The 26701-nt window shown below is 36.7% G+C and overlaps 1 protein-coding gene across 1 annotated transcript in view; it reads left to right on the forward strand.

The window, feature by feature from the left end:
- Window positions 1-26123, forward strand: part of TACR3 (tachykinin receptor 3) — an 82962-nt gene extending 56839 nt beyond the window's left edge. Inside the window, exons 4-5 of the mRNA XM_057706136.1 lie at window positions 23503-23699; window positions 25103-26123. Of these exons, the coding sequence (XP_057562119.1) occupies window positions 23503-23699; window positions 25103-25415 (510 nt within the window). The 3' untranslated portion in view covers window positions 25416-26123. The remainder of the gene's footprint in view (window positions 1-23502; window positions 23700-25102) is intronic.
- Window positions 26124-26701: the final 578 nt, after the last annotated feature.

Here is a 26701-nt window from a genome sequence, read left to right on the forward strand (position 1 = left end):
TCTTAAGTTGCTGGTCTCTTTGTTTCAAATGCAGTTCCAATTTCCTGCATTTGTACTCTCTTCTCACTGTTGCTGCTTTTGATATCATATTTGTGTATGGATGATTTCCAGCTTTTATTGTATGTTTGCCTTTACCAGTGAGCTTTCCCATTTGTGATTTTCTTGTTTCTAGTTATCTGCCTCCCTGGTTGGTGAGGTGGATATTGAGCAGGGCCTCCCCTTTGCTCTGTGGTTGTCACTGCCCTGTCAGGGACATGGTTTGTTCCCTGGTTGTTGAAATAGAGGCCCCAAGATCTGTTTCTTAGCTGCATTTCTGATCTGCGATGTGAGGTAGGCAGGATTGGAGTACTCCTACCGGGAGAGAAGCCTCTGAGTATTCCTCCTCTGGAGCTGTTCACCTGTGCGTGTGCCCTGTTGTGTCCCCTTTCACCTGTTTTTCAGGCTCACAAAGTACACGGTTGTTGGCACTGCTTTTGGTCCCACCTGGATGCCGGCAAATGGCCCTGGTGACTCTCAGGTGTTGTTTTCACCAGACCATTGACACAGATCCACTGAGGTCAGGTCCCAGGACTGTAGTTGTCATGTACCTTGACCTGCTGTGGGAGCTTGAGGTAGTTCAGACTCTGGCCTGGCCCAGCCCCTGTGTGTACATGCTCACAAAGCCCACAGCTTTGTGCCAGACCCAACTCAGCTGCAGGAGCACTTGTCCATTCAGATGTTCCACAAGCACTGAATTTAGGAAGCTGCCAGTGGTGGTGTAGCCATGGGGAGAGATTTCAGCTCTTCTTTCTTAGTTGCATGGCTCCTCCATGCATATACTTCTCATTGTAAAATTTCAAATTCCCTTAACATCAAACTCTGCTAGAAAAAAAAAAGCCTCCTCAGAACTAGAGACACAGATGTAGAGAACAAACATATGGACACCAAGTGGGGAAAGCAGAGGGGGTTGGGGTGGGATGAATTGGAAGATTGGGATTGCCATATATACATTACTAATAAGAAAAAAAATATCAATTGTACACTTTAAATATATGCAGTTTATTGTATGTCAATTGTATCTCGATAAAAGTTCTTTAAAAAATGCCTCCTTTCTTTCATACAGGAAAAAAACAGTAGTGTTTTATAAAACTAACTTTATCAACATCAAATATAAATTGCCTAGTCAAGAAAATAATTAATAGAGAGATTCAGTTAACAGAATGATGGATAACGGGGGGTATACTCTTAGACTTAAGTGGCACACACCTCCAAAACATATTAACTAGCCTAGCAAATATTTCCACGAGCCTCTCATTCTGTCTCTGGCCCTCAGCTGGTAACATCAGCTATAAATATTTTTCCTAAAAACAAAATTCTCCTTTCTAAAATGCAAAGAATACATGAATACATTTCTTTCTTGACAGCTAGGACACAGGGGTTGATAAGTCAAGGGCTTCCTGGCACCAAGGAGGATTTCTGTTCTGCTATGAAGATACAAGTTCCTTGGCAATTAAGCGCGCTCTTTAATGAGGGACTAGGGTAGCGTTCCTCTACACTTCATCCTAACAGGCTTATCCTTAAACAGAAAGAAAACTGAGGAAACTGTTTTTCTGTTTGTTTGACTTGAACATTTTACTCCTTTATCTCATCCCCAGCTGGCTGTTAGATTTTGAGAGCCCTTCTATTTCCCCTTTCTCCTCCACTCCTCCTTCTTCATTCCTGCCTTAGAGGAGACAATTCCTTTCGAAATTATTTTGCCTTTCCACCTTTACATAACCTTTGCAACAAGGGACACTGCAGTCCTTAAAAGTGCCTAGAATGACACCTGTCTGCCCCCCCCCATAGTGCTCTATAAGTGATTCTTACCCTTCTGATTTTGTATGACAGCTAGTTCATGATAACCTACTGTTTTCATTTACCATTATTTACATGACCCAGATTTTAACTAACTTCATGTATATCACTTTTTTTTTCATTTCAATGTATCTTGAATGACAAATGTAAATTTTACTGAGGATTTTGTACATTAATCCAAAGGGAGAATTAGCTTCTTGGAATATAAAACTCTTTGAGCATTTCTTTACAAGTCAGCTCCCAGGCAACTGTATATGTCTTTCTCTCCCTCTTCATCTCCTTTACCCTTTCCTTCTCCCTCTTCACCTTTCCTTCTTGCAGCCTCTCCTTAATCTATTTCTCTGCCTCAGAAAGACTATTCACCCATAATTTTTCAAGACAAATCCAGCACTGTTCCTATAATTCAAACCATAGCACAGATCCTCTGATTCAAATAATTTCAAACTTGCAATCCCCATCTACATCCATTACACTTCTCAGCAAACAGAATATTCTCCATAGACCCAATTTCACTCTCCTTTCAGTCAGGAGAGGATTATAAATAGAAAACTAATGTTGTTGTTGTTAACTGTTGTTTCTGTCACACCAGGTTGCATGTGATTCTAATTACTTGTGCCAAGTCTTTTCAGATGTCTTTCTGCTACTGTTTTCATTTTTTAATTTCACTTCTGAAAATATTTCAGAGAGACTTTCACCTCTACTACTTTGCTTACGTAGTAGATCCCAAAAGGACTATGATTCTCTGTATTTCTATGTGCTTCACTCAGTGTATTTCCAAACTTATGGATTTTTCAAATCATTTGTATTTCTCCCAAATCTGTTTTTATTTGGAAATATTGAGAACAGGTGAAATAATACATTGCGAATACTTCTTACTTTTGGATTCTCAGATATTATCATCAGATTATATCTGCCTCATTATTTCATCACTCTCCAACATGATCTGAAATACAAATTATATGTCTTTGAAATAGAAATTCCTAAAGCCTTTTGTCACAGCCATCTAAGCCCAGATGAAAAGAAAGATTTTCACTGACAGCTTAAAGGAACACATACATGTTTCACATATTAAATCTGTAAAGGGAAAGAGCATCCTAAAAGAACTAAAAACAATGGACAGAATAGTAGTTGCAAAACAAAGGGAATAGGAACTCCAGTGTTAATTAGAATAAACAAGTCCTTCAAATGCTACTCATACTGATTAAAAAGCAGAAAATCAAGTATTATATAATAGTTCCCTTCATACACAGTGCCTGAAGGAAATTAAAAACTAACGACTGCTGACCATACACTTGTATGCCACAGTTAATCCAGTCTGAACAAGGGAGAGTGTTTTATTTTAGACAAGGCTTCATGGAGAACTAGAAGACACTTTTTCTTTCACTTGACTGAGAATATAAGCCAGGTCTCCATCATTACAGTACATGGAATGTTAAAAGCTAACCACTAGATATAAGATTTCATGAGGCATCTCCTGAAACATTTTATTACTGGACCACGTATTTTCACTAGGAAGTATTCAGTACAGTGCTTGGAGGCAATAAATAAATCAACTTACATTTACTTAAGGATCACCTGTAATACAATGAATGGGAGATCCTATGCCTTACAGTTCCGTTTCTATTGCTCTCTTATCTTTTCCCTGTAAGATATCTGAGAATTCAAGCAGCTTTGAGTAAATGATTCAAAGGTAAAGGTGTATACCCATACCTCCTTCAAGTCTCATAGCATGAGATGGGAGACATAGTTCAGAAGCATTTTGCTCTAATGATCTCATTTTTTAATGTATACAAGGCATATCAATGACTGCTCTGTTTTATTCTGTGGACAAACCAAAAAAATTTGTCATAAGCAAAAGGAACTATTTTCCACACATGAATTTATTAATGGTATTTTAAAGTTTTAGAGGAAAGTCACAGAATCTCTGCCTTTGGGTGATTTAACAGCACAGATCAGATTCTCATTTCTCTGAAATGGATTCCTTTGCACATAATCATTTTTTTTCATCCAACTAAAGTGCCAGGTTATGCTAGCTGAGTGGGGAAAAGCTTATAGCTTTATTTATATTAACTTTAAGTAGTAGGAGAGGTAATTAATCTATTCCTTTGGAATCCTTTATCCAAGGGAGTTGTAGGTATACTCCAATTTGAGAGCAGGTAGACCTAGCAAATGACCTCACAACATTCCCATCGATCATTTTTCCCTACAATTCATTTTGATTAAAACTTTAATATGCATTTCATTTTATTTTTGGAAGTGTGATTCCTTAAAGCTGATGAATATCCGTCACCAATCAACTTGACACTGGTCTGCTCTGAGTCTGATTGCTCCTTTCAGCTGAGCTCCACATCTTCACAACAACACAGCTCTTCTTCAGTATTATATCTGGATTCACTTCAATGTGGGGTGAGGGCTCTGAATGGCCACAGACTGCTGACTAGGCTCACTGTCTGCACACCTCATCTAGCTGCTGCTGTCTTCTTCTGATCACCGTCTTCTTATGTTTTTCATCCACACATTACTTGTGTTCTAGATCCTTGGCACTTCCTTCTCAAGAGTCGTCATCCCTCAATTAAACCACCTCTCTTCTGAACCATGACCTCTTTCACTCCACTATAATTATCTTCCAAAATGTAAGCACACTCACATCTCTTCTATCTTGTGTTGTTTACATTTGCTTTCTCTTGTTTACCAATCTTTTACTCCTCAGGTCAATGCTTTGTGGCTTCCAGCATACCATTCCGCTGAAAGGACCCTTGCCAAAGTTACCCTTCCTTCTTTGCTGCTAAATTCATTTGATATATTCAGTCCTTGACCAGATTGACACAATCGATAACTTTTCATCACTCACCGCTTGAGAAGTCTCTCCTTCCACTGAATTTGCCTCTTTTCTCTCCTCTTTAGTATCCTTTTCTGGCTTTTCTTCCTCTTCCACTTAAATGCTACTTTTTACCCCAGAGACTCATTCTTCATAATCTTATAGCTTCCATATAGAGTCTTATTTGGATAATTTCAACCACTCCCACATCAACATCTTTGAAGATTACTCCCAAATAGACATTAACCTTATACCCATATCTAGACTTCTCTTTTGAGGTTCAGGCTTTGAGCTCCAGATTAAAATTCTATTAACCATCTCTCACCCCAACCCTATGTATGACAGACACTTCAAAATAAGCTTGTCAAAATGAAATAATTGTCTTTGTCGAGTCTTTGAGAGTCTTCTTCCCATTTCATAGAATATTATTAATATTCATAGAATGGCCAGACAAAAGAAACTAGAAATAATCTATAATATCTCTCTTCCTTAACTAAAATTCAGTCAATGAGAAAGTCCTTCAAATTAACTCTAAAAGCACTCAAATATATATTTTTCTTTCCTAAACTCCTGCTCTACTTTTGTTTAGACCAGATAATTTCTTGCCTGTATTAATATACTTGTCAACTAAAGATCCTCCTGCCTCCATTAAATCTGATTCAAATAAAATCAATTCTAAATCGCCTTCAAAGTAATCTCCCTAAATTTGAATTTATTAATACTCTCCTTAAAATCCTTTAATGCCTTCTCTGGCCCTCCTTAACCTCACTTCCATCCATCTCTCTTACTTTCTTCATCAGCATATCTTATATTATGTGCTACATCCTAGTCAAACTATTTGTAGTACTAGAGTGAGATATGAGCTTTGCATATTTTATTTCTGTGGCTAGGACACTCCCCACTCTCCACTCCTTCTCTGTCCCTCACCTGGATATTTCCTGTTTGTCTTCAAAGCTGTATCACAGGCACTTCTTTCTCTAGAAAGCCTCTTTGAAACTTCCACCCCCAATCTTCATTCAGTGTTTGTCCTTGTGCTCCCATTATATCACATGGCAAACTATAGCATGCAACTTACATCATTATGGAAGAAACATCTATTTGCTTAACTATCTAGTCCAACAAATTTAACAATGCTGAAGGGCTCAAGTGAATCATTACTTTAAAAATAATCATTACTACATGTGACAGTTTACATTTATGAAGGGCAGAATATTTCAAAATGAATGAAAGTTTTCTGTGTTTGTTTGCTTATTTGTCTTAAACCATGACTCAATGACTCACAATCTTCTAATATTTATGACTCAAATAAAATATTAATATTAAAAGATCATGACTCATTTTGGCTCTCCAAATCTGGTTTTCGTTTTTGATAAGGCATTGTGTCTTGGAAAGTGATAAGAGATACTGACAAAATGAATCAAGCATTATCAAGTACCTATCATCAAATATTTACATAGAATTGAAATGAAACATCTAATACTTTATTAGATTACTTCAGATATTGTTCTAAGATTCTCACATGAATTTTTTACAGTTTTACAATTTTCATGTATCTCCTGAAATTCTCCATCTTTTAACTCATTATAGCTATCTGTTTCTGTAAATACTTTAACATATTATTCATAGTTACTTAAAGACTTTACCTATTAATTGTAAAACCTACTGACTCATTTTTTTCTTGATTATGGATAACATTTTTATATTTCTTTGCATGTCTGACAATTCGGGGTTGTATACTAGATATTGTGAGATATGATGTTAAAAGCCAGGCTGCTATTCATCTGAAAAATGCTGTGCTTTCTCTTAGCAGGCGGTTAAGTTGCTGGTAGATCATTCAAATTTGCAGAGGTTTGGTACTTCGTTAGGATGAATTTATTTTAGTTTTGTCCTTAGTTTTAAGGTTAATCTATTAATCCTAGGCATAGTATTTACTCTTAAGGCCTAGACCTTCTGGAAAAAACCCAAGTTGTCTACTGAGACTCTAGTTTGATGAGACTCAGACTCTAAACCCTGTTTCCCTTGTGAGGAGTAGCTGCTAAATCTCTCCACTCTTACAGCCTTTCCACTGTTTTTCACCTCCTAAGCTGCTCATAGCCTTGTCCTGTGCATTGCAGGGGAAGCCAAGGAATTAGAAGTTTATATATGTATGAATCTTACCCAGGTTATGTAGTCTCCAGTTTCAGCATATTTTTGATTACTCTCCAGTGCCATAAAACGGTTTTGTACTTGTTATTTTTTAAATTTAATTTAATTTAATTTTTTAATTTATTTTTGGCAGAGTTGGGTCTTCATTGCTATGCATGGGCTTTCTCTAGCTGTGGCAAGCTGGCGCTGCTCTTCATTGTGGTGCACGGGCTTCTCAGTGAGGTGTCTTCTCTTGTTGCAGAGCACGGGCTCTAGGCACGTAGGCTTCAGTAGTTGTGGCACGTGGGCTCAGTAGTTGTGGCTAGTGGGCTCTAGAGCAAAGGCTCAGTAGTTGTGGCACACGGGCTTAATTGCTCTGTGGCATGTAGGATCTTCCGGGACCAGGGATTGAACCCATGTCCCCTGCACTGGCAGGCGGATTCTTAACCGCTGCGCCACCAGGGAAGTTCTGTAGTTGTTATTGTAATTTATGTTTTTTCCAGAGCTTATAGTTGTTCTTAGGGAAAAAGATAGAGAGATAGATAGATAGATAGATAGATAGATAGATAGATAGATGTATACACACACAAGCTACTCTGTATATATTATATACAATATACACTCTATATACTCTATACAGTATCTACAAACTATACAACATGTTGATGTTTCTAATATTAGAAGGATCATTATAATATATGTTGTCTTTTTTCTTTGGTTGTATCTTTCATGCTGTGTAGTTCCAATATCTTGTCTAGGAGTTTCCTCTAGCACAAGTCACTAATTTCTGATATTATTGGTCTAACTGAATCCATAAAATTTAATTTTCTGGAACAGCGCCAATTTTCCTGATATATCATGAGGAAGACTTAAATTTGATGTTTTAAAATATATTTCTGGAATTGTTAGAGTAGAGGATATTTCTCTTTCCCAGAAATTATTCAAGCATCTAAACGAGTAAATATATGGCAGGTTAGTTTTTACTTTTCTCAGATGAACTTTGCAAACAAATTGAGATCTTAAATGCCAATAAAAAAGATACTGAGATTATATGCCTTGGATTAATTTTATGCTCTAAATATTACAGTTAACAATTAAATGGCCACTAGGGGACTTCCTAGGCGGCGCAGTGGTTAAGAATCCGCCTGCCAATGCGGGGACACAGGTCCGAGCCTTGCTCTGGGAAGATCTCACATGCTGTGGGGCAACTAAGCCTGTGTGCCACAACTATTGAGCCTGCCCTCTAGAGCCTATGAGCCACAACTATTGAGCCGTGTATCACAACTACTGAAGCCCACGTGCCTAGAGCCCGTGCTCCACAACAAGAGAAGCCACTGCAATGAGGAGACTGCACACCACAATGAAGAGTAGCCCCTGCTCACCACAACTAGAGAAAGCCCATATGCAGCAATGAAGACCCAGTGCAGCCAATAAATAAATAAATAAATAAATTGTTTTTTTTAAAAAGCCACTAGAGTCTAGGTATTTTAACTTTTTAAAAATATTTATGGTATTTTTATTGTTCAATTAATATTTTATTAAATACATTTCAAGTTCCTAATTCTCCAGTTATAAAACTAAAATATAAATTAAGAACAAAACATTTATTATTCTTTTTCTTCCTCTAGTAATAATCTTAATCATTTTTTCCTATTGGAAAGCTTTTCAAGGAGTATCTGTTATCTTGTTATTTTATACAAATATGCTGTGTTGAATAAGTGACAAAGCCATTGTGACTATAAAAGGACTGGGCTTGTTATATTTGAAGCTGTAATGGAAAACATGGAGTGATACCATATCTCTCTATCTCTATCTATTTCTATTTCTATTCACAGTCACACAAATACACAAACTCAGAGAGCAGGAATTATGATTTTAAAAGAGCTGTTTTTAAAACTCCTATTGTCTGCATACCTTCTGTCACAAAATTTGAGAGAAGGCCTTGGCTCTTCAGTACCCAATCTTCATTTTACCCACTGTCCCCCAGCCCACCACCAGAGCCCTCCCTTGCCTTTACAAAAGCACATTCATAAGCAATCTAAGCCATAGTGCCAATAATTTAAAATATGCTTATAAGTTAGTCAGATCTTGGGAATGAAGTAAAAATGAATTATCTCATCATGCTCTGAGTATTTTATGAGCCTGGCATTCTCATTTCCACTTAATCCTCATAATCCCTTGTGTGATGAGTGTTCTTACCTCTTCTTTGCTAATAAGACTATTGATGTTCAGGAAGATTTAAGTAATTTACCCAATGTTACACAGCTATTTACAATCAGGGCCTAGATTTAAGTCAAAGTCTTTGAGTCCAGTGCTCTTGACACTGCTGTACACTACCTTGCAGTGAAGACTTCAAAGTTTGCTTCTAACTATTCCATAAAGTTATGTGCTTAAACGTACACCACTAATCAGCCATTTGATGAGTCATTTAGATTCTTTGCCTCAATACTAAATAGAACCAAGTTTAAAACCTATACTTTAAAATATCAGGGAAAGAATTTCTCTCAACAACTCCCTAAATAAGTTGTGTATCTCTTTCAAATTGGGAACTATTCTTCCCAGGCCAAACAATAGAAATATTAAAACTAGTATCAAAAGAAAAACATTACTTTCTGGAAAATATCAATAGGTAATTACCAACTCAGAGAGAAAGTCTAGAAAATAATAGGCCTAAACACATTGACAGATGAAAACTTGATATTATGATATCTTACATTTAGTATTGCTAAGGACTGAACTGTGTCTGCACTAAATTCATATGTTTAAGCTCTAACCTCTTATATGACTGTAGTAGAAGATAAGGTCTATCTGGTGATAATTACAGTTAAATGTGGTCATAAGGATGGGGCCCTGATCCAATAGGATTAGTGTCCTTATAAGAAGAAACACCAGAGAGTTCACTCACTCTCCGTCTCCTTAAATATACATGGTGGCCACCTACAAATCAGGAAGCAGAACTTCACCAGAACCAGTCGCGCCAGTACCCTGAACTCAAACTTCCAGTCTCCAGAAGTGTGAGAAAATATATGTGCATTATTGAAGCCACTCAGTCGATGGTATTTTATTATAACAGCTTGAGCAAATTAAGACAATTATTATTTTATTATTAGCTATTAAAATATAACAATAGCTTTGGCAGCAAAGTCCAATTAGGTGGTTATTGCATTAGTCCAGGAGAAAGATAATGTTCTTCCTCAGAGGTTATAGTAATGGAGATGACAAGACAAAAAGATTTAGACATATTCTGTTGACTTGGCCAATAGGATTTGCCTAAGTATTGAATGGGGCAGTGAAAATGAGGAGATACAAAGAAATAAGCATGAATTCTAAGTGTCTGCATGGGTGGTGATGCCTCTTACTGAGATAGGGAAGTTCACAGAAAGAACAACTTTGGAGGTGGGGGGGGGCAGAATGGAGAGTGAAGCTTATACATAAAATTTGAGATGTATTTGAGATCTTCAGACAGGTTACCTATCAGGGAGGATGGTGGCCTAAAGTCTACCTTTTCATCTGCCACTTGCTAAGTCTCCCAAGTGAAGCAGCAACTGTGATAGGACCATGGGCAGAGCTCAGAGGGGTGTGTGAAGCCCAGAAGTTGCTGCAATCAAGGAGAGAAAAGCACAGGGTTTTATGCATCAATCTCCTTATTCCTAAGACTGTGAGAGTACTACTGCACCCACTAGGGACACATGGGGCAGACTGCACTGTCTTTCTCCACCTTCAGAGGACACACGGATGACCAACAGGAGAGTAGACTGTGCTCCATGTGTCATGTCAGATTTGCAGCCTTGAAAAGAACACTTTCAGTTTATCTTTATAGGCAAAGATGGACAGAGCCTGGACTTGGAAAAAGGAAATAAAAACAAACCTTAGGGAACCCAGCAGCTAGAAACAAGACAAAGAAGCAGGATACCTAGAATAATCTGTACTTCATGGACTAAAACGCAAAAGATAAGATCTCAGTTGTGGCATGAAAATCATGAGACTAAATGTATCATTTTTAAATTTAAAGCTCCAATTGTTGAAAAAGAAGATGTCACCATTGAAAAGTGAATAAATACATCAAAACATACACAGATATGCAAAACACCTGAGGATCACAGTGGAGAAAATAACAGAAGGTTAGAGGAGAGGTCTAGCTTAGCAACGTGGAGTCATTCACTTGAATAGAATTTAATGTACAGAAAAATGTTCTATTTACATTTTTCTGATGTTCTATTAACAATGTTCTGATTCTTTATCTCCAGAATCAGCCTCTTCTAATTCTTGACAACACTCCCTATTTGAAAATAAATTCATACCTATTAGACATTTCACTTTAATTAAAACACAGTTAGCTGGGCACCTCCAATATATACCAATAGAATTAATTAAAATGAGCATATAATGCATATAATGCAAGCACAGTACCTTGCACATAATAGGACCTCAACAAATTTAATTCCTTTTCTGCCTTAGGAGGCAACTGTTTGTCCCTTATTTTGTTTTTTGAGGTTTTATTTATTATTTATTAATTTATTTATCTAATAAATAAAACGTAGGAGAAGGTTGCATTTGCTCTCTGACTAACTACTTGAGTTGAGACATCAATTTTCTCCACCAGCCTTCCTGGGTCTTCACCTTGCATATGGCAAATTGTGGAACTCCTCGGCCTCCATAATTGTTTGAGCCAATACCATAAATATATAATGCTTAATAAGTATTTGCAGAATCAATGAATTAACAAAGTATGAAGCAATGCCATAATGCCATTAGCTAAACTGATGAGGAATAGATTAGACGATTGGAAAAAAATGTATTCTCCCCTAGATCGAATATATATAAAACTGAAAGTACTCAGAAATTGGACTACTTCTAGGAAGGCCAAAAATATGTATAATAGGGAACTGTGCAGTATAATGGATATCATAGCTGTATTAGTCAGGGTTCTCCAGAGAAACAGAACAAATAGTATAGAATATATTCATTCCCATATTTCTATATTCATTCTTTTTTTAAGCTATTTTATTTTATTTTATTTTTGGCTGCATCAGGTCTTAGTTGCGGCACACGGGATCTTTCCTTGTGATGAGCGGGCTTCCCTCTAGTTGTGGCATGCAAGTTTTTCTCTCTCTCTCTCTAGTTGTGTTGTGTGGGCTCTAGGGCATGTGAGATCTCTAGTTGAGGTGCACAGGCTCAGTAGTTGTGGCTTGTGGGCTTATTTGCCCCACAACATGTGCGATCCTAGTTCCCCAACCAGGGATTGAACCCATGTCCCCTGCATTCCAGGATGGATTATTTACCACTGGACCACCAGGGAAGTCCCTATCTTCATTCTTATATTCATTCATTTCCATGACATTAAATATCATCTATAGATCACTGACTGAAATGTATATTCCAAATCAATGCTTCCTCTATGAGCTCTAAGTTTATAAAATAATCAGTTGCATACTTGATGCCCTTGCTTTAGCTATTCTTGAGGTATTTTTAAATTGTAATATACAAAACCAATATTTGAGTTTAAATCCCCATGTCTGGCATAAAAGTAGACTCTTCCTACAGTCATCCAAATATTAGTACTTGGCACTTACATTCACCCAGATATTAAATTCTGAAAAGAGTCATTCTTAAAACCTCCCTTTCCTTCTCACCATCATCTAATTTGTCACTAAATCCTAATGATTCTCCTCCTTAAAAACATCTCCTATCTCTGTAATTCTCTCCACTTCCATTGAAATAATTCTCCAAGATACTATCACTACAACAGTCTTTGGATCCCCTACAATAGCGTCTCCAACTCATTTCCCCAGATCTACACTTGTTTTCTTCAAATGTATTCCCCATTCAGCATCTGAGACTTTTTTATTGAGCTATACTTGAAAATATACATTATATTAGTTTCAGGTGTACAAGATAATGATTCAATATTTGTATATATATGATCACCACAATAAGTCTGGTTAACATCCATCAACACACATGATTATATTATGGGAAATTTTAAGATTCAATCTCCTAGCAACTTTTAAATATACAATACAGTATTATTAACAATAGTCACCATGCTGTACAAGATGATGTTTTTAAATTCTCAATCAACTCATGCAATCTGCTTAGTTCTTCAGTGGTTCCCAATATATTTAAGAAAATAGATCAAAGAAATTGCAAACCCCGAAAATTAACCTATGAAGTCCTGCAGAAACTTGCTACCACTTTCTCTGCCAATCGAATTCTATGCAACTTCACTATTCACATACTATGTTCCAGTGACACTTGCTCTCAGTTGCTCTAGCACATCAAACTTTCTCTCACTTCTCAGTCTTCACTCCCACTATTATCAGGACTTAGAATGGTGTGCCCGTCATTCTTCTCTCTGGAACCTCTAGGTTCCAGCTGAAATATCACTTCCACAAACCTAGACATAATTCTTTTTCTCTACAGAATTCATCATAATTTGTAATTTCATATGTATTTGTGTATTTTTTATTTAATGACTACCTCTTTAATAGGATGTAAGTGCTGTGAAAATAGACAACATTCTTTTCTTTTTTGATTTAGAGCTGTATCTCGAGAGCCTAGGGCCTTGGTGTCTTTAGAAAAGTGGCAGTATTGTAGAACAATTGTAATTTAAGGATATGATAGGTTAAGTAAGCAAACATAACTAAACTTCTTTCTTAAGGCTGTACCTTCACATGGTTCATATAGCTATTCTTTCCAAACATCCTGATACATACAAAAGCCAAGGGCAATAATAATGATTTTAATTTAGGTTTAAAATATGTAAAGGTATTTTTGTTTTATTCACTTAAATAATATTTTTGAATTCCTATCATGTGCATAATAGGGCAAAATACTGGTAAGACAAAGATAAATGATATTTCTTTCAATTAAAGTATTCATAAAATGGGTTTTAAAATTAAGATATCCTCAGTTAATAGGTATTTATTGAATGCCAAAAACTATGCTAAGTTTTGGAAACACAAAGATGAATAATGCATGTGCCTATATCCAGACAGAAGGAAACAGAAACATGCTTGACTAGAACATGTATCTGTGTTATAAGATATATGTATAATACGCTAGGTCTAAATAGGAAGTATCTAACCCTACTTGCATGAAGAAAGGAGGGAAGCTATTCCAAGAGGTGAACTTGAGGTACTCTCCCAAAGGATGAATAGAAAATTTTACAGGAGAAGAATTGGATTAGGGCATTCCAGGGGTAAACATGCAAATCATGTAGATTTATTTCAAGGTAACTACAAATAAAGACAACATTATTTATAAACTGTGTTTTCTTAGTTTGTCCTATACTGTAGTGACTGATCTTATTTTCTATAGAAACACAGAAAAGAGTAATCTTAAATATTCTAGACTTATGCTGCTTCAAAAAACAAAGTATGCACACATTTAACATAAAGCCAACTGCAAAAGACACTGGCTGGCTCAACATTTCAGACCACAATATACTCATAACACTGTGTTTTTAAAAGGACAAGATATGTAAACACATAACAAGACATAAAATCTGTTATTCTGGCAAATGATGTCAGTCTAGCCCTTCACCTGGCCAGGCACATTCTCAAGATACCAGATCTCTCCATGCAACTTCTAGAACAGAGAAGGATGAGATGACCTGGCAGTCGACTGCAGCTCTTTCATCTTTTACACCCTCTTCCCCAGAAAGGTAACTGAGGCAGAAATCTTCTTGACTGTCTCCCCTTCTGTCTGTTAAAAGATCCTAAACCCTAACAATAACTATTTATTTGGGACTAAAACAGTCCTTTCAGCAGACTTGCTTTATGGTTTCTAGGTATAATGAATTTATGATATTGTCAAGGATTTATACTTTTTTCCCATTTGTCTTTAAATGTGTTTGACATAAATGAATAATGTGGAAGGAAGTGGTACCATATAAGCACATAAAATATTTGAAGTATTGAGTCCCTATTTCATAGTCTTAGTACAAATAAATCTGTCCTTATTCATGTAGTTTCCAACCTCAAGTTCTTGGGCCATTCCACCCAGAACTCCACCATTCCAACTTTTCCCACTCTTTACCCTTACATATTTAGAAAAAATATCTCATATCACATAAATCTCAATTATGTTGTTTCCCTAGCGGAGTAAGAGTCTTCAACTACCCTTCGCTTAAGCATCCCCTGAGAATGCTACGTGAGGAAAGAAGCAAAGGCTATTTTTCAGAGTCTTGAGAAGCAGAATGTATACAAAATGATCCCCAGCTAATGAAGAATGAAGAGGCCCAGTAATCCTAGCTCTGAATTGGCCTTTGAGATCTTGAGAAATCCTCCTCCTTGGTTTTAAGTCTCTCATCCATAAAATGGAGAAACTATATTGTCAAAGGTTTGTCATGGAGATTAAATAAATTCATATATTTGAAAGTTTGTTAAATGAATATAAAAAGCTCTAAGCCTTTTACTAAAATCAAAGATGGATACAACTCGCTGACTCATCACAGATGCTGCCCTCAAGTGTATCCACTGGCTGTATCTCTCTCAGAGGACAATGTAACTACCAGCTTGATTTTCCTTTGGCAATACTCAAAATGACTGTTAGAACTACCTGGCTTGAGTGACTCACTCCAGCACGCTGAGCGCTGTTTCTGTAGCACAGAAAGTGTATCATCAGAAACTGGCACAGAAAGGTAGTAAAGGGAAAGATAAGGAAATAGAAGTTTTGAAAGATAGGATGAGAAAGTCCTTAAGTAGAGCACAGAATGAGAAATTGGAAAACACTGCTATACCTTCTAGAATTTATGAGAGAGAAATTTGAAATATAGAGTCAGGAGTGGGCTCTCTATTGCTGTCTAGTTACAGTGTAACAACCCAGGCCATCTCCATAAGTAAAAGCAGAAGAAAATTGGTCAAAAAATTTCAAAATCCAGTCCCATTACCAAACTATCATCTTGTAGTCCATTATGAATGGTGCTTTTACATATTTTGGCCTATACTATACTATGTTGTGAATACTCTAATTCTTGTGTTATTAGCTAGATGTATACCTCTAAAGTAAACCACATTTTTAAACCATATTTTGACTTTCATCCCTATTCTACTATAAAAGAAGCCTCAGAAATATGACTTGGCCCCAATATTTATAATATGTGACAATTTGCTTTTTGTTAATTTGTGTTGAAATTGGTCTTGTTTATTTGAGTAGCTGAAATGCTGGTAAATAAATCTACTTCTATTGTTTTATAAACCATAGAAACTTTTTCTGGCTATTTTCGATTTTAATTATCTTCCTCTAAATACTAACAAGCCAGAACTGCTCCTTCAGAAGTGAATACCTAAGTGTGATAACAAAGAAGCCTTTTGCCGTAATCAGAGGAACCACTCTTTAGTCTAAGCTCAAGTGACAGATTCAATTGGATTTTTGACTTGTATAACAACCACAAAGAATCTATCACCTTGCCCAGCAAGTAAGCTTTCTGTGTGCTTGTCATTTCTGTTACTAAGGGATTATCATGGAAAGCACTGCTTGTGAGGGAGACCACATATAACCTAAGAGATGCTCAACGGATGGAAATAGAAATCCTGGTCTATCCTTTACTTCCCTGAAAGCAATTCTCAGGGAAAACCTCTCTGGAAATCTCCATTTTCATTGGGAAATTGTATAGCATTTTGCCTCCTACTTTGCTGGAATTGAGCCATATGTAATATACTGTCCTTAGCATTTCAAACATTGTATTAATCTGCTCAGGCTGCCATAACAAAATACCATAGACTTGTAGTTTACACAACAGAAGTATTTTCTCACAATTCTGGGCGCTAGAAGTCTGAGTTCAAGGTGTCGGCAAGGGCTGGGTTCTCTGATATGTTGCAGATGGCTGTAACCCTCTATCTTCACATGGTCTTCCTTCTGTGTGTCAGTATTCTAATCACCTCTTCTTTTAAGAGCACCAGTCATGTTGGTTTAGGTTCCACCCTAATGACCTTATTTTAACTTAATTACCTCTTTAAAGACCCTGCTCCACATACAGTCACATACTGAGGTGCTGAGGATTAGGACTTCAACACATGAATCTGGGGGAGTGACATCAGCAAGATGGCCGAATAAGATGCCCCTCGTCACATCCCCACTCAACAACAACACTCTGACATCTATCCTCGGGCAACAGTGCCTCTGTGGAAGCTAGGGGATCCTGGTAGGAGACTTTGAAACCTCAGCACAGTCCAAGAATGAGGAGAGTCACTTTGAGAAGACAGGCCTGCACCCTGGCAACTGACTCACCTACCATGGTCTCAGCTACAGACCCAGAAACAGCTCCATACCTCTGAGGACTTGGCTACAGCCCCATCTGGCTTTGGTTCTGTCACCAGCACCATCTCTGGGAAGAGTCTTGCCCACAGGAAGCCAGATAATAGACACACAGACCTCCATCTGGCTGTGAACCAGAGTGGCCCGTGAACCAGCTCTGCCCCACCTTGGCGGTGAACCAGGAGTCCTTTGAAAAAAGTGATTTAGACAGTCACCCATGGATCAGGGAGCCTTTGTGGAAGTCCAGGAGTGCCGCAGAGAAGTTCCAGCACAAAAAAATCTGAGATTGGATGCACCGGAAAGAGTGAGAGGAACAAATGGACTTTACACACATCACCTCTTCCCCAAGGTGACACAGCTTAGTGCCAAAAGGGCCTTCTCAGCTGTGATTTCTCCCTGGGGGCATGCAGTAAGAGCACGTGAGGGGGTGCGTGCCTGACTTCCTCAGATGTGTGGGGCCCTGCCAAAGATGCCCATCTCTGTCTCCCTCCATCCAGAGGACTCTGGAGAGCTGCACAACTAGGGGACAGTGAGCAGCTGGGAGAACAGCAGCCAGGGCTCCAAAGTGAACATGCCAAAGGGACTCATATCCTACTAACTCAGCATGGATCCCATCAGGAAGGCAGCTCACAAGCCACTGGGGATGCCTCACAGATGTTAAGAGAGTAGATCTTAAATGTTCTCAACACACACACACACACACACACACACACACACAAAAGGTAATTATGTGAGGTTGTGAAGGTGTTAACTAACCCAACTGGGATAATCATCTCACAATATACACGTGTATCAAATCATTATGTTGTACACCTTAAACTTGCACAATGTTAAATGCCAATTAATTTCAATAAATCTAGAAAAAAACAATAAATAAAAGGGTATGTAAACTTTTTAAAAATGTGCGGGTGGGGACATAATTGAGTCCATAATAAGCCTCTATAAGTTTTCATCTCTAACCATGATCCCATAGCATCAGTCTTTATTCCTCTTGCCTTAATGTACTTCCTATTCTAATGTCATCTTGTCTTCCTTTTTGTGGCTGCATTCCTTTCTATCTCTTCAGATCATCATAAATCTGAAATCTTACAATACTTTAAAATTCTAAGTTTCCAGTGGAAAAGTGAAATTACATGAAAAATGAAACATAACCAATGAAATGTAAAGAAGTAGAATCCAAACACAATACTGCACACACACACAAACACACACACACAGAAATATTTTCCACATTTGCATGCATATACACATAGGGTTTTTTCATTGGCTTGGCCTTGACGTAATTTCTTATAGGCATTGCTCTAAGCCAATGTTAATTGGATAGTCATGTTAGTTGGATTTGGCAACAGTGTCAGCTTTCTTGGATGGCAATAACACAATATATTTATATTCTCGTCTAATTCTGAAATTACTGGCAAAATCCAATTCATCTTCTGGACTATTCTGAACTTTTTACACAGATGTTACTACTTCTTTTTTCCTCACCTTGGACTAAATTTTTAAGCCTGTTCTTTGAAACTGAAGCAACAAAAGCCCAACCTAAATAGTCCAAAAAGTAATACTTTAGATGCTGATGCTTATCATTAATTTTTCCCATATCTTACTCTTGAGAATATTATTTTAATTTGCTGATATGAATTTAGAATAAACAGGCCTGTAATTTTGACCTAAGGATTTATTATGGTCTTTTAAGAACATTTGTGCAGATAAAAGGTAAAGAGAAGGGTAGGGTATAGTCCATGTGATGGTTCTTTAAAACATGCTCTGAGGTTTTAATTAAACAAGAAGTTACTTCTCACATAGGGTTGACCATTTCCAGTTCAGACATTTAAAAAGAATAAATTCCTCCCTGAAGAATAGAATTCCTAGATTATTTTAAGGTTGGCAATATTTTATTTACTTTCCTAGACTGATTCTTTTTTCTCTCACAACTTAAAACCTCAAAATCATCCATCCTGCATTAATTTAATATGATAGATAAGAACAGCTGCAGGCATTCCAGTCTAACCTGTACAGGATAAAAAAAAAAAAAATCAAAGATTTCTTTCCCTTTGATACATGAAGAAAAGGTGCCCAAAGCTTATTCTCACTAACTTATGATGTGCATTTCAATCCTGCGTATGGAAGTAAAGTGGATTCTAAACTATTAAAAAGAGGCGACGTTGCTATAAGAGCTACCTCACTTGTCTCACCTCCCTTCTTTTTCTGCTAGCATGTTCCTGTGTCAAGGACAATGCGTGGCCACAAGTATCCATGTTGCCATGGAAAGTAAATCTCATTGCCTCAGAAGCTGGATATGTCTTTCAGTTTTAAGAAATACCCAATAGCAATCAATCTTTGTATCAAGTTACAATAAAATTTATTAAGACATGGTGAAAGGACTTTCTTGGTGGTGCAGTGGTTAAGAATCCGCCTGCCAATGCAGGGGACATAAGTTCAAGCCCTGGCCCAGGAAGATCCCACGTGCCACGAAGCAACTTAAGCCCATGTGCCACAACTACTGAGCACTCTAGAGCCACAACCACTGAGCCCACACACCGCAACTACTGAAGCCAGCATGCCTAGAGCCCATGCTCCTCAACAAGAGAAGCCACTGCAATGAGAAGCCTGCACACCACAACCAAGACTTGACCCTGCTAGTCACAACTAGAGAAAGCCTGCACACAGCAATGAATACTCAATGCAGCCAAATAAATAAATAAATTTATTTAAAAAAAAAGTCATGGTGAAAGACTTGAGTCATCTCTATCCCAGTCTCTTATCTTGCCTAAAACACCATGAGTTTCAGGAAGCCTACCAACTTTCCTGCTTAGCATTTGTAGCCTGTCTGAGCTAGTACCCTTGTCCAGCCATAAGACACAGGGGAACTGAGCAGTGCACATCTACCTCTGTTCAAGGTTTGTGCTTCAAAGTGCACTTTTTCTTGCCTTTTTATGAGGAAGATGATTACAATTTCTTGATTTCAGCATTTCACAAAGCAAGGCAATTTTGTCCACCCAAGAGCCTACTTTTGCATTTACATCAAGCCTAGGTGTCTGAGAGTTTGATATATGAAATCCTTCCCCAAGTTTTTATGAGCAGAGGCCCAAGGTAATGGTTAAAATGTATTTTATAGCCATAAATTAAAAAATATATTACAGCAGTTGTTTCACAGTGAAAGATCCTTTCTTTTAGGTTCTTTTAGATTTTTCCTAAAAATCTTCAAATGTGGTTCTAAACGTTTTGCAATAGGATCCTTAAGGCCATATATGTGTGAATTACAAGTTATCTGATACCCTGTTTCTACACATGCACTTTAATTTTCCCACATTCTGGACTTCTTCCACATTAATGGTAGAAAGTCACATTAAAAGACTCTGATAGCCTTTGCAGCTCTTCAGCTGTTGCTGAAAAAAAGTTTCATGCAAAGGGAATTTGTGGTTGGTCTGTATAAAAGCAATTAAAAAAGCTTTTAGGTACATTTGCTGATACTGTATTTAACATAGTAGCTTGTACCATGTTCACATTGTCATAAACATTTTTTTCTTGCCCTTAACATTTATTCAGAATGAAATGCAATGCTTTCATGCATCCTAAACAATGTATTGGTAATACTGTTTGTGCATTCTTATGCTTTACCTGAATTTGTTTGCCTAGAAAAGGGAAATAGCTCATTTTATACACACATGCTCATTTTAAAGTTGGAGGACAAATGATACCGGTAATTCATGATGGAGTAAAATCGTGAACATCACTTAACCAGCTACATGTCCTTTAGTTTCTTTTTTGTATTCGGTTTCATTTACTTATTTTTCAAAACTTTGAACACCAATTGTATGTGAAATCAGTCTACATGCCTGAAATACACAGGTAAACAAAACAAGCAGGACATTCTTGCTTTTTTGTATTCTAACATAAGGAGACACGAAATAAAGAATAAACATAACAAACTGAAAGTAAAGAGCAAGCTAAGGGGTTTGGGGTGCTGGAAGGACAGACTGAAATTTTAAATAGGCTAGTCAGAAAATAATCCATCGAAAAAGTGACAATTGTGCAAAGGTTTGAAGGAGATGAGGTTGTTAGGCAGTGACCGTAATTGGGGGAAGAGGGAGAGGGAGGAGCCAGGGAGAATAATCTTGGACAGGAGCTTATGCACCATGTTCAAAACAGTATGATGCTCACATATTCAAGAATGAAAAAAATCAGCCAAATCCATGTCATTCAGTCTAAACTTCCCTGAGTCTAAAGGTAACATGCATGGAGTCATTCCTGCTTATAATAAACTAGTAAGTTCTCAAAAATATTTTCAATTTTATTTACACATGTTTACATTCACATTTCTATGCATTTTAATTTACATTTTTTATTTTTCATTACATTATAATCTTCTTCAAGATAAGGAATTGGTTCTCTACTCATTATTTTTCTCTATTATGTTTTTTAGACCCAATAGACATTCAATAAATCTCATTAATTGAAAGCAGAATAAAACAGACTTAAGAGTCTGAGTTTTCAAAACGCTAACTTCGATTCCATGAATCACGGTCGTCAAATCTTCTGGTCTTTGCCTCAGCTTCCTAAAGTGCAACTGAAAGCGAACTAATAAGTTGTTAGCTGTGTGAAACATTGTATAGATGTAAATTATGATAAAATAAGCCCCTTACTTGTATTCTTCAAATACATGCATAAAAAATAGGAGTGATAAAATGCAGAATTCTGAGCACAGTAATTCAGAAAAAAAAATACAATTGACAGAACACTGAGAAAATCAAAACACTTTACATGATGTGGCCAGTGATGACATTCTGTGAGCTCCTGACCTGGATGTTCAGCCCTGATGACCACTTTCCATCAGCTAATACTAGATACCTAGATGGTACCGTGATTAGGCCCTTGGGAAAGCTTTGCCTTCCACGTTGATCCATTTCATGCTTTGTCTATTTCTAGAATCATGTCTCTCATGATTTTTAACCTTGTCAACTTTCATCTGTATCCCAACTTGCAATCAAATAATGAGTCCAGTGCTTAAATAATGTATTTTCATAGTTTCAAGATGCTACAGAGGCTATTTACATCAGGACTTTCTTTGATTGGTGTTGTAATATGACTGTCGGTAAGCCTCAAAATTATTTTGTTTACTATATATTATTCTAAACTTTTAAAAAATTCCCAAAAGAAGTATGAACAAGTTTACTCAACAGATTGGTAATGAGAAATATTAAATGAGGTTATCCTAGAATGTTGTTGTTATTATTTCCTTTCACATAGAGCAAGCCAAGCTGCTCACAGTGTTCAAATAACTCAAAAGAGAGGGGATATGGAGATATATGTATAAATACTGCTGATTCACTTTGTTGTACAGCGGAAACTGGCGCAACAGTGTAAAGCAATTATACTCCAATAATGATCTGAAGAAAAAGTACTGTATAATATTAAAAGAGAATGCAGTTTATTCAATAAAGATACAACAATAAAAACAAACAAACAAAAATAACTTTGAGTCTACTTTTCTTATAGACAAAATGGAACAGATTTTATCTTATTTACAGACATACAAAACATCCTCCCATTCAACTTCCTGTTACAAATTGAACACTGTCATTCATTATTCATTCATTCTATATCTAATTACCTATCTCCAGCAATATACTAGAAACTGTGCTAGATGCTGGAGATAGTAAGATAATTATGACATTCTCTATGGCTTTTACGAATTTAAAGACTAGTGGAGGAGAAATAGAGATTGACATTCTACTTTGACTAGAGCTTTCCAGCATATTGTGGTTCAAAAGGGTAGAAGAGAGGAAATGACCCACACTTACCAAAATCAAAGAAGTTGATGTATAAACCAGCTGTATACGCCAACTACCTACTTACAAATTTAAAATTAGTGATATTTCCTCAGACTAATATGAATATCCTTTATCACTATCCAGAGAAACATTTACCAATATCAGATTAGAAAAGAAACTAAGGCAACATTCAGAAAGTTTCCCAGTGAGCATGGTATTAGAATAAGGAAATCTGAATAGTCATAATCTATACTCAGCCTATAATAAACACTAAAGAACCCGCTCAGCCACTACAGCCTGACATACTTCCACTGTGACACAACAGTCAGTTTCTCTAGATGTAATGTCTTCACTGTTTTACAGTTCAAGCTAGCACAGCAAATCCTAGCTCTTGCTTCTTTCTCCCCCAGGCTCTTTGATGTTTCATAAATATTTTCTTCAAGCCAATTAAAATATATTTGTTTCTGTTTGAGTGAGTGCCTCCCATTCACTAGGTGACACAAGCACACATTCTTGAAATTCACCTTAGGTAACTATCCTTATATTACCTTGCCATTTTTTAATATATTGACTGTTTCTTAGGTATGCTATGTATTTAACTGTATTTGCAGAAAAATATGATTTGAAGTAAGCTATTAGAACTAATATATAAAATGACTTATATTTGCCAAAAAAGACCTCTCTCTTTCTTTCCAGGTTGTAAAAATGATGATTATTGTCGTGGTGACATTTGCCATCTGTTGGCTGCCCTATCACATTTACTTCATCCTCACTGCGATCTATCAACAACTAAATAGGTGGAAATATATTCAGCAGGTCTACCTGGCTAGCTTTTGGCTGGCAATGAGCTCAACCATGTACAACCCCATCATCTACTGCTGTCTGAATAAGAGGTAAAAACAAGATTACCAAATGCAAGTTCCTCGTCAGTTCTGGCTTCATTGAAAGCATTTAATGTTGTTCCAGCCTCTTCATGCACACTGAAAATTCAAAAGAAAGGGAAAATTGAAAAATTCACTGAGAGGAGCACAGTGCTAGATATTTTTCTAGACTCCTCCATATTTAATGAAATATCTCACCTTAACAATTACCTCCTCACAACAATGCCGTTAGTGGTTCTAACTGATTTTTATATAGGCCAAACTCTCTCTCCAAACCCTTTAGAATTTTTGCCAAAGAAAAAGAAATACCCTATTAATAAAGGAGGAGAGTTGACAATGTGCTCAAGTCCTCAAAGAAATGAAGACACTTCATAGAAATGCACAGAAGGAGAGATGAGGGCATATATGAGTGGACTCTATTAAAAAGGATGTTTTATAAATAGAAGGTGTCATGAGAGTAACAGAAGCAACACTAAGGAAAAGAATTCCAGTCCTCCTTCTAGCATGATGAGGTCAGCAAGTAAGACAGGGTGCCGCCTCTGGAGGAGGGGGAGCTATTTTTAAAGTGAAGCTGGAAAGAAAAGCAGAAATATTCACAGTTAAATTTAAGACTGGAAAGAAAGTTAAACTGTGGTTTCCAGATAAAAAGCACCTTAGTTGTAATGTTAGCACATAGAGAGGTAGGGTTGAATTTCATAGGGTTAATAATTTCCTTGATAAACTAATGTGGTTTAACACAAGTAGAAACGGAATTTCATGTAAGTAGCTACATGACCTAAATCCTAAGCTCTCTTTCCAGTTGGGCCTCTACCACCTTCCTTGTTCCTTAAGTTTGTTTAAAACTACTTAATTCTTCTTTTTCAGTAAGTGCATAGGCCACATATCAATTCAAACCACCCCATAAGCAGTACATCTGTTTTTAATCAACTTCATTTAATGGTTTTCAAAGCCAAGGATTTTGCACTTTCATATATGATTAGATAAAAACCATCCAGATGAGCAATTAATTTTACTATTAAATGTGACTTTAATTTATAAATGTGTAATTATTTCTGTAAGAAGCTATTTTGAAATGTCATTTTTAAGTGCCTTACCTAGCAAGCTTAATTCACTTATGCAAATGTATAAAATTACTGAAGAAACATACAGTTTCTTTAGCATATTGGTTACTGACACGGCGCTTTTACTATTTGATGACTTGTTTTGCACTGATTGAAAGTCAAGATTCAATTCAAACGAGAAGAATGTAGAAGACTAGTGCCAATTCTGTGGCATACATTTTAAGAGCTTGACTAGAAAATTACATTCAAAAACTGAGTTGGTTTAACTGCATTAAGTAGGGCTTTCAGCAGCAGTTGAAGGAAATTTCCACTTTAAAACATGACTTTTTCTTCCCGTGGCTTGCTTCTCTATAGGTTTCGAGCTGGCTTCAAGAGAGCATTCCGCTGGTGTCCTTTCATTGAAGTTTCTAGCTATGATGAGCTGGAGCTCAAAACCACCAGGTTTCACCCGACTCGGCAAAGCAGCCTGTACACTGTGACCAGGATGGAGTCCATGACAGTGGTGTTTGACCCCAATGATGCAGATAACACCAAATCTACTCGAAAGAAGCGAGTGCCTCCAAAAGACCCAAGCTTCAGCAGCTGCTCCCGCCAGAATTCCAAATCTGCCTCCACCACTTCAAGTTTCATAAGCTCACCCTATACTTCTGTGGATGAATATTCCTAAGTCCATTTCCTGAGCTGAGAGCATAGGGTGAGGCCATCGTGATGCCACCATAGGCCCACACTCTCCTGATCCTTGGTCAGCCTTGTCCTACATACTCTAGAAATAGAAGGGCAATTTTTAGGCAACTATGTTTCAACAGAGAAAGGTAGCCTATAAGTGTAACAAAGACACTATTAAGATATTTGCCCCCTCAAAAATAAAAATGAGCTTTAAATTTATTCTTTGAACACTCTGAATTATCATATGTAACAGAAAAATATATCCAAAAAATACTTGTAAAAAGTTCCATTTTTCTCATTGAAAAATTGCAATATACATTTCTGACACTAAACTGACATATGATTTTCCCAAAAGATTAAAGAACCTTTAACATATAATTATGTGAGTGCATAAAAACAAGGCCTATATAAAATGAAACATTTTCATCTACAGCTATAAAACAGAAAAAAGTTACATGATTAATTTTACCACTAGAATGGGAAAATAACCACCAAGAGTAAAAATTAGTGAAAATCTTTGCAAAAGAGAACTAATTCTGTAGAATAAAATTTTTTGAGATTTAAAGATTTTCTCCATGAAATGTAACTGAAAAAGAAATCTAATCAAATTATTGGGCATCTGTACATATCATTCTCTTTATTGTTTTTTCCTGGGAAAGTGGCTTCAAAAGAAAAAAAAAATCATTTACTTTTTGACCATTATATATTTGAAAGTGTCAAGCTAAGAAGTAGTCAAAGTTAGGACCTTAAAATGACAAAGCAAATCCCTATGATCCTCTTATTTTATTTTTCACAAATATTTTTAAATTAAAAAAAAAATAGTGAGACTACAAAACACTAAAATTGCTTTCTAATGAAAAAGGGAGGAATCTCATTTATCTCTGAAACTGACTATCAATTTTTTGGCAAGAATTAAATACAGTAATTCATAGTTTTGATGGCAGACAAGAGCACCTACTAGCTCCAAAGGAAAATGTGTTTCTCCTCCCTAACCCAAGGAAAATGTTTAAGGTGGATATCAAGTTAACAACTGTATAACACCCTTATTCTCTCCCCTTCCCCCACTGAAAAAAGAGTAAGGACTATGGGAAAGTATCAGAAAATATATTCAGATGCGAAGACAGGACAAAAAGTCTATGTACTGCCTGTATGTACTAATATATGTATAGGTAAATCAAATAAGATGTGGAAAGCTGAATCAAATGTTAGAATAGAAACCTGAACAATATTTGGATACACATGAACTAATACCAGGCAAACAAGAGTATAATATACACCTTTCCACAG

Source organism: Hippopotamus amphibius, chromosome 13 (genome assembly GCF_030028045.1).
Source record: "Hippopotamus amphibius kiboko isolate mHipAmp2 chromosome 13, mHipAmp2.hap2, whole genome shotgun sequence".
Taxonomy (NCBI): domain Eukaryota; kingdom Metazoa; phylum Chordata; class Mammalia; order Artiodactyla; family Hippopotamidae; genus Hippopotamus; species Hippopotamus amphibius.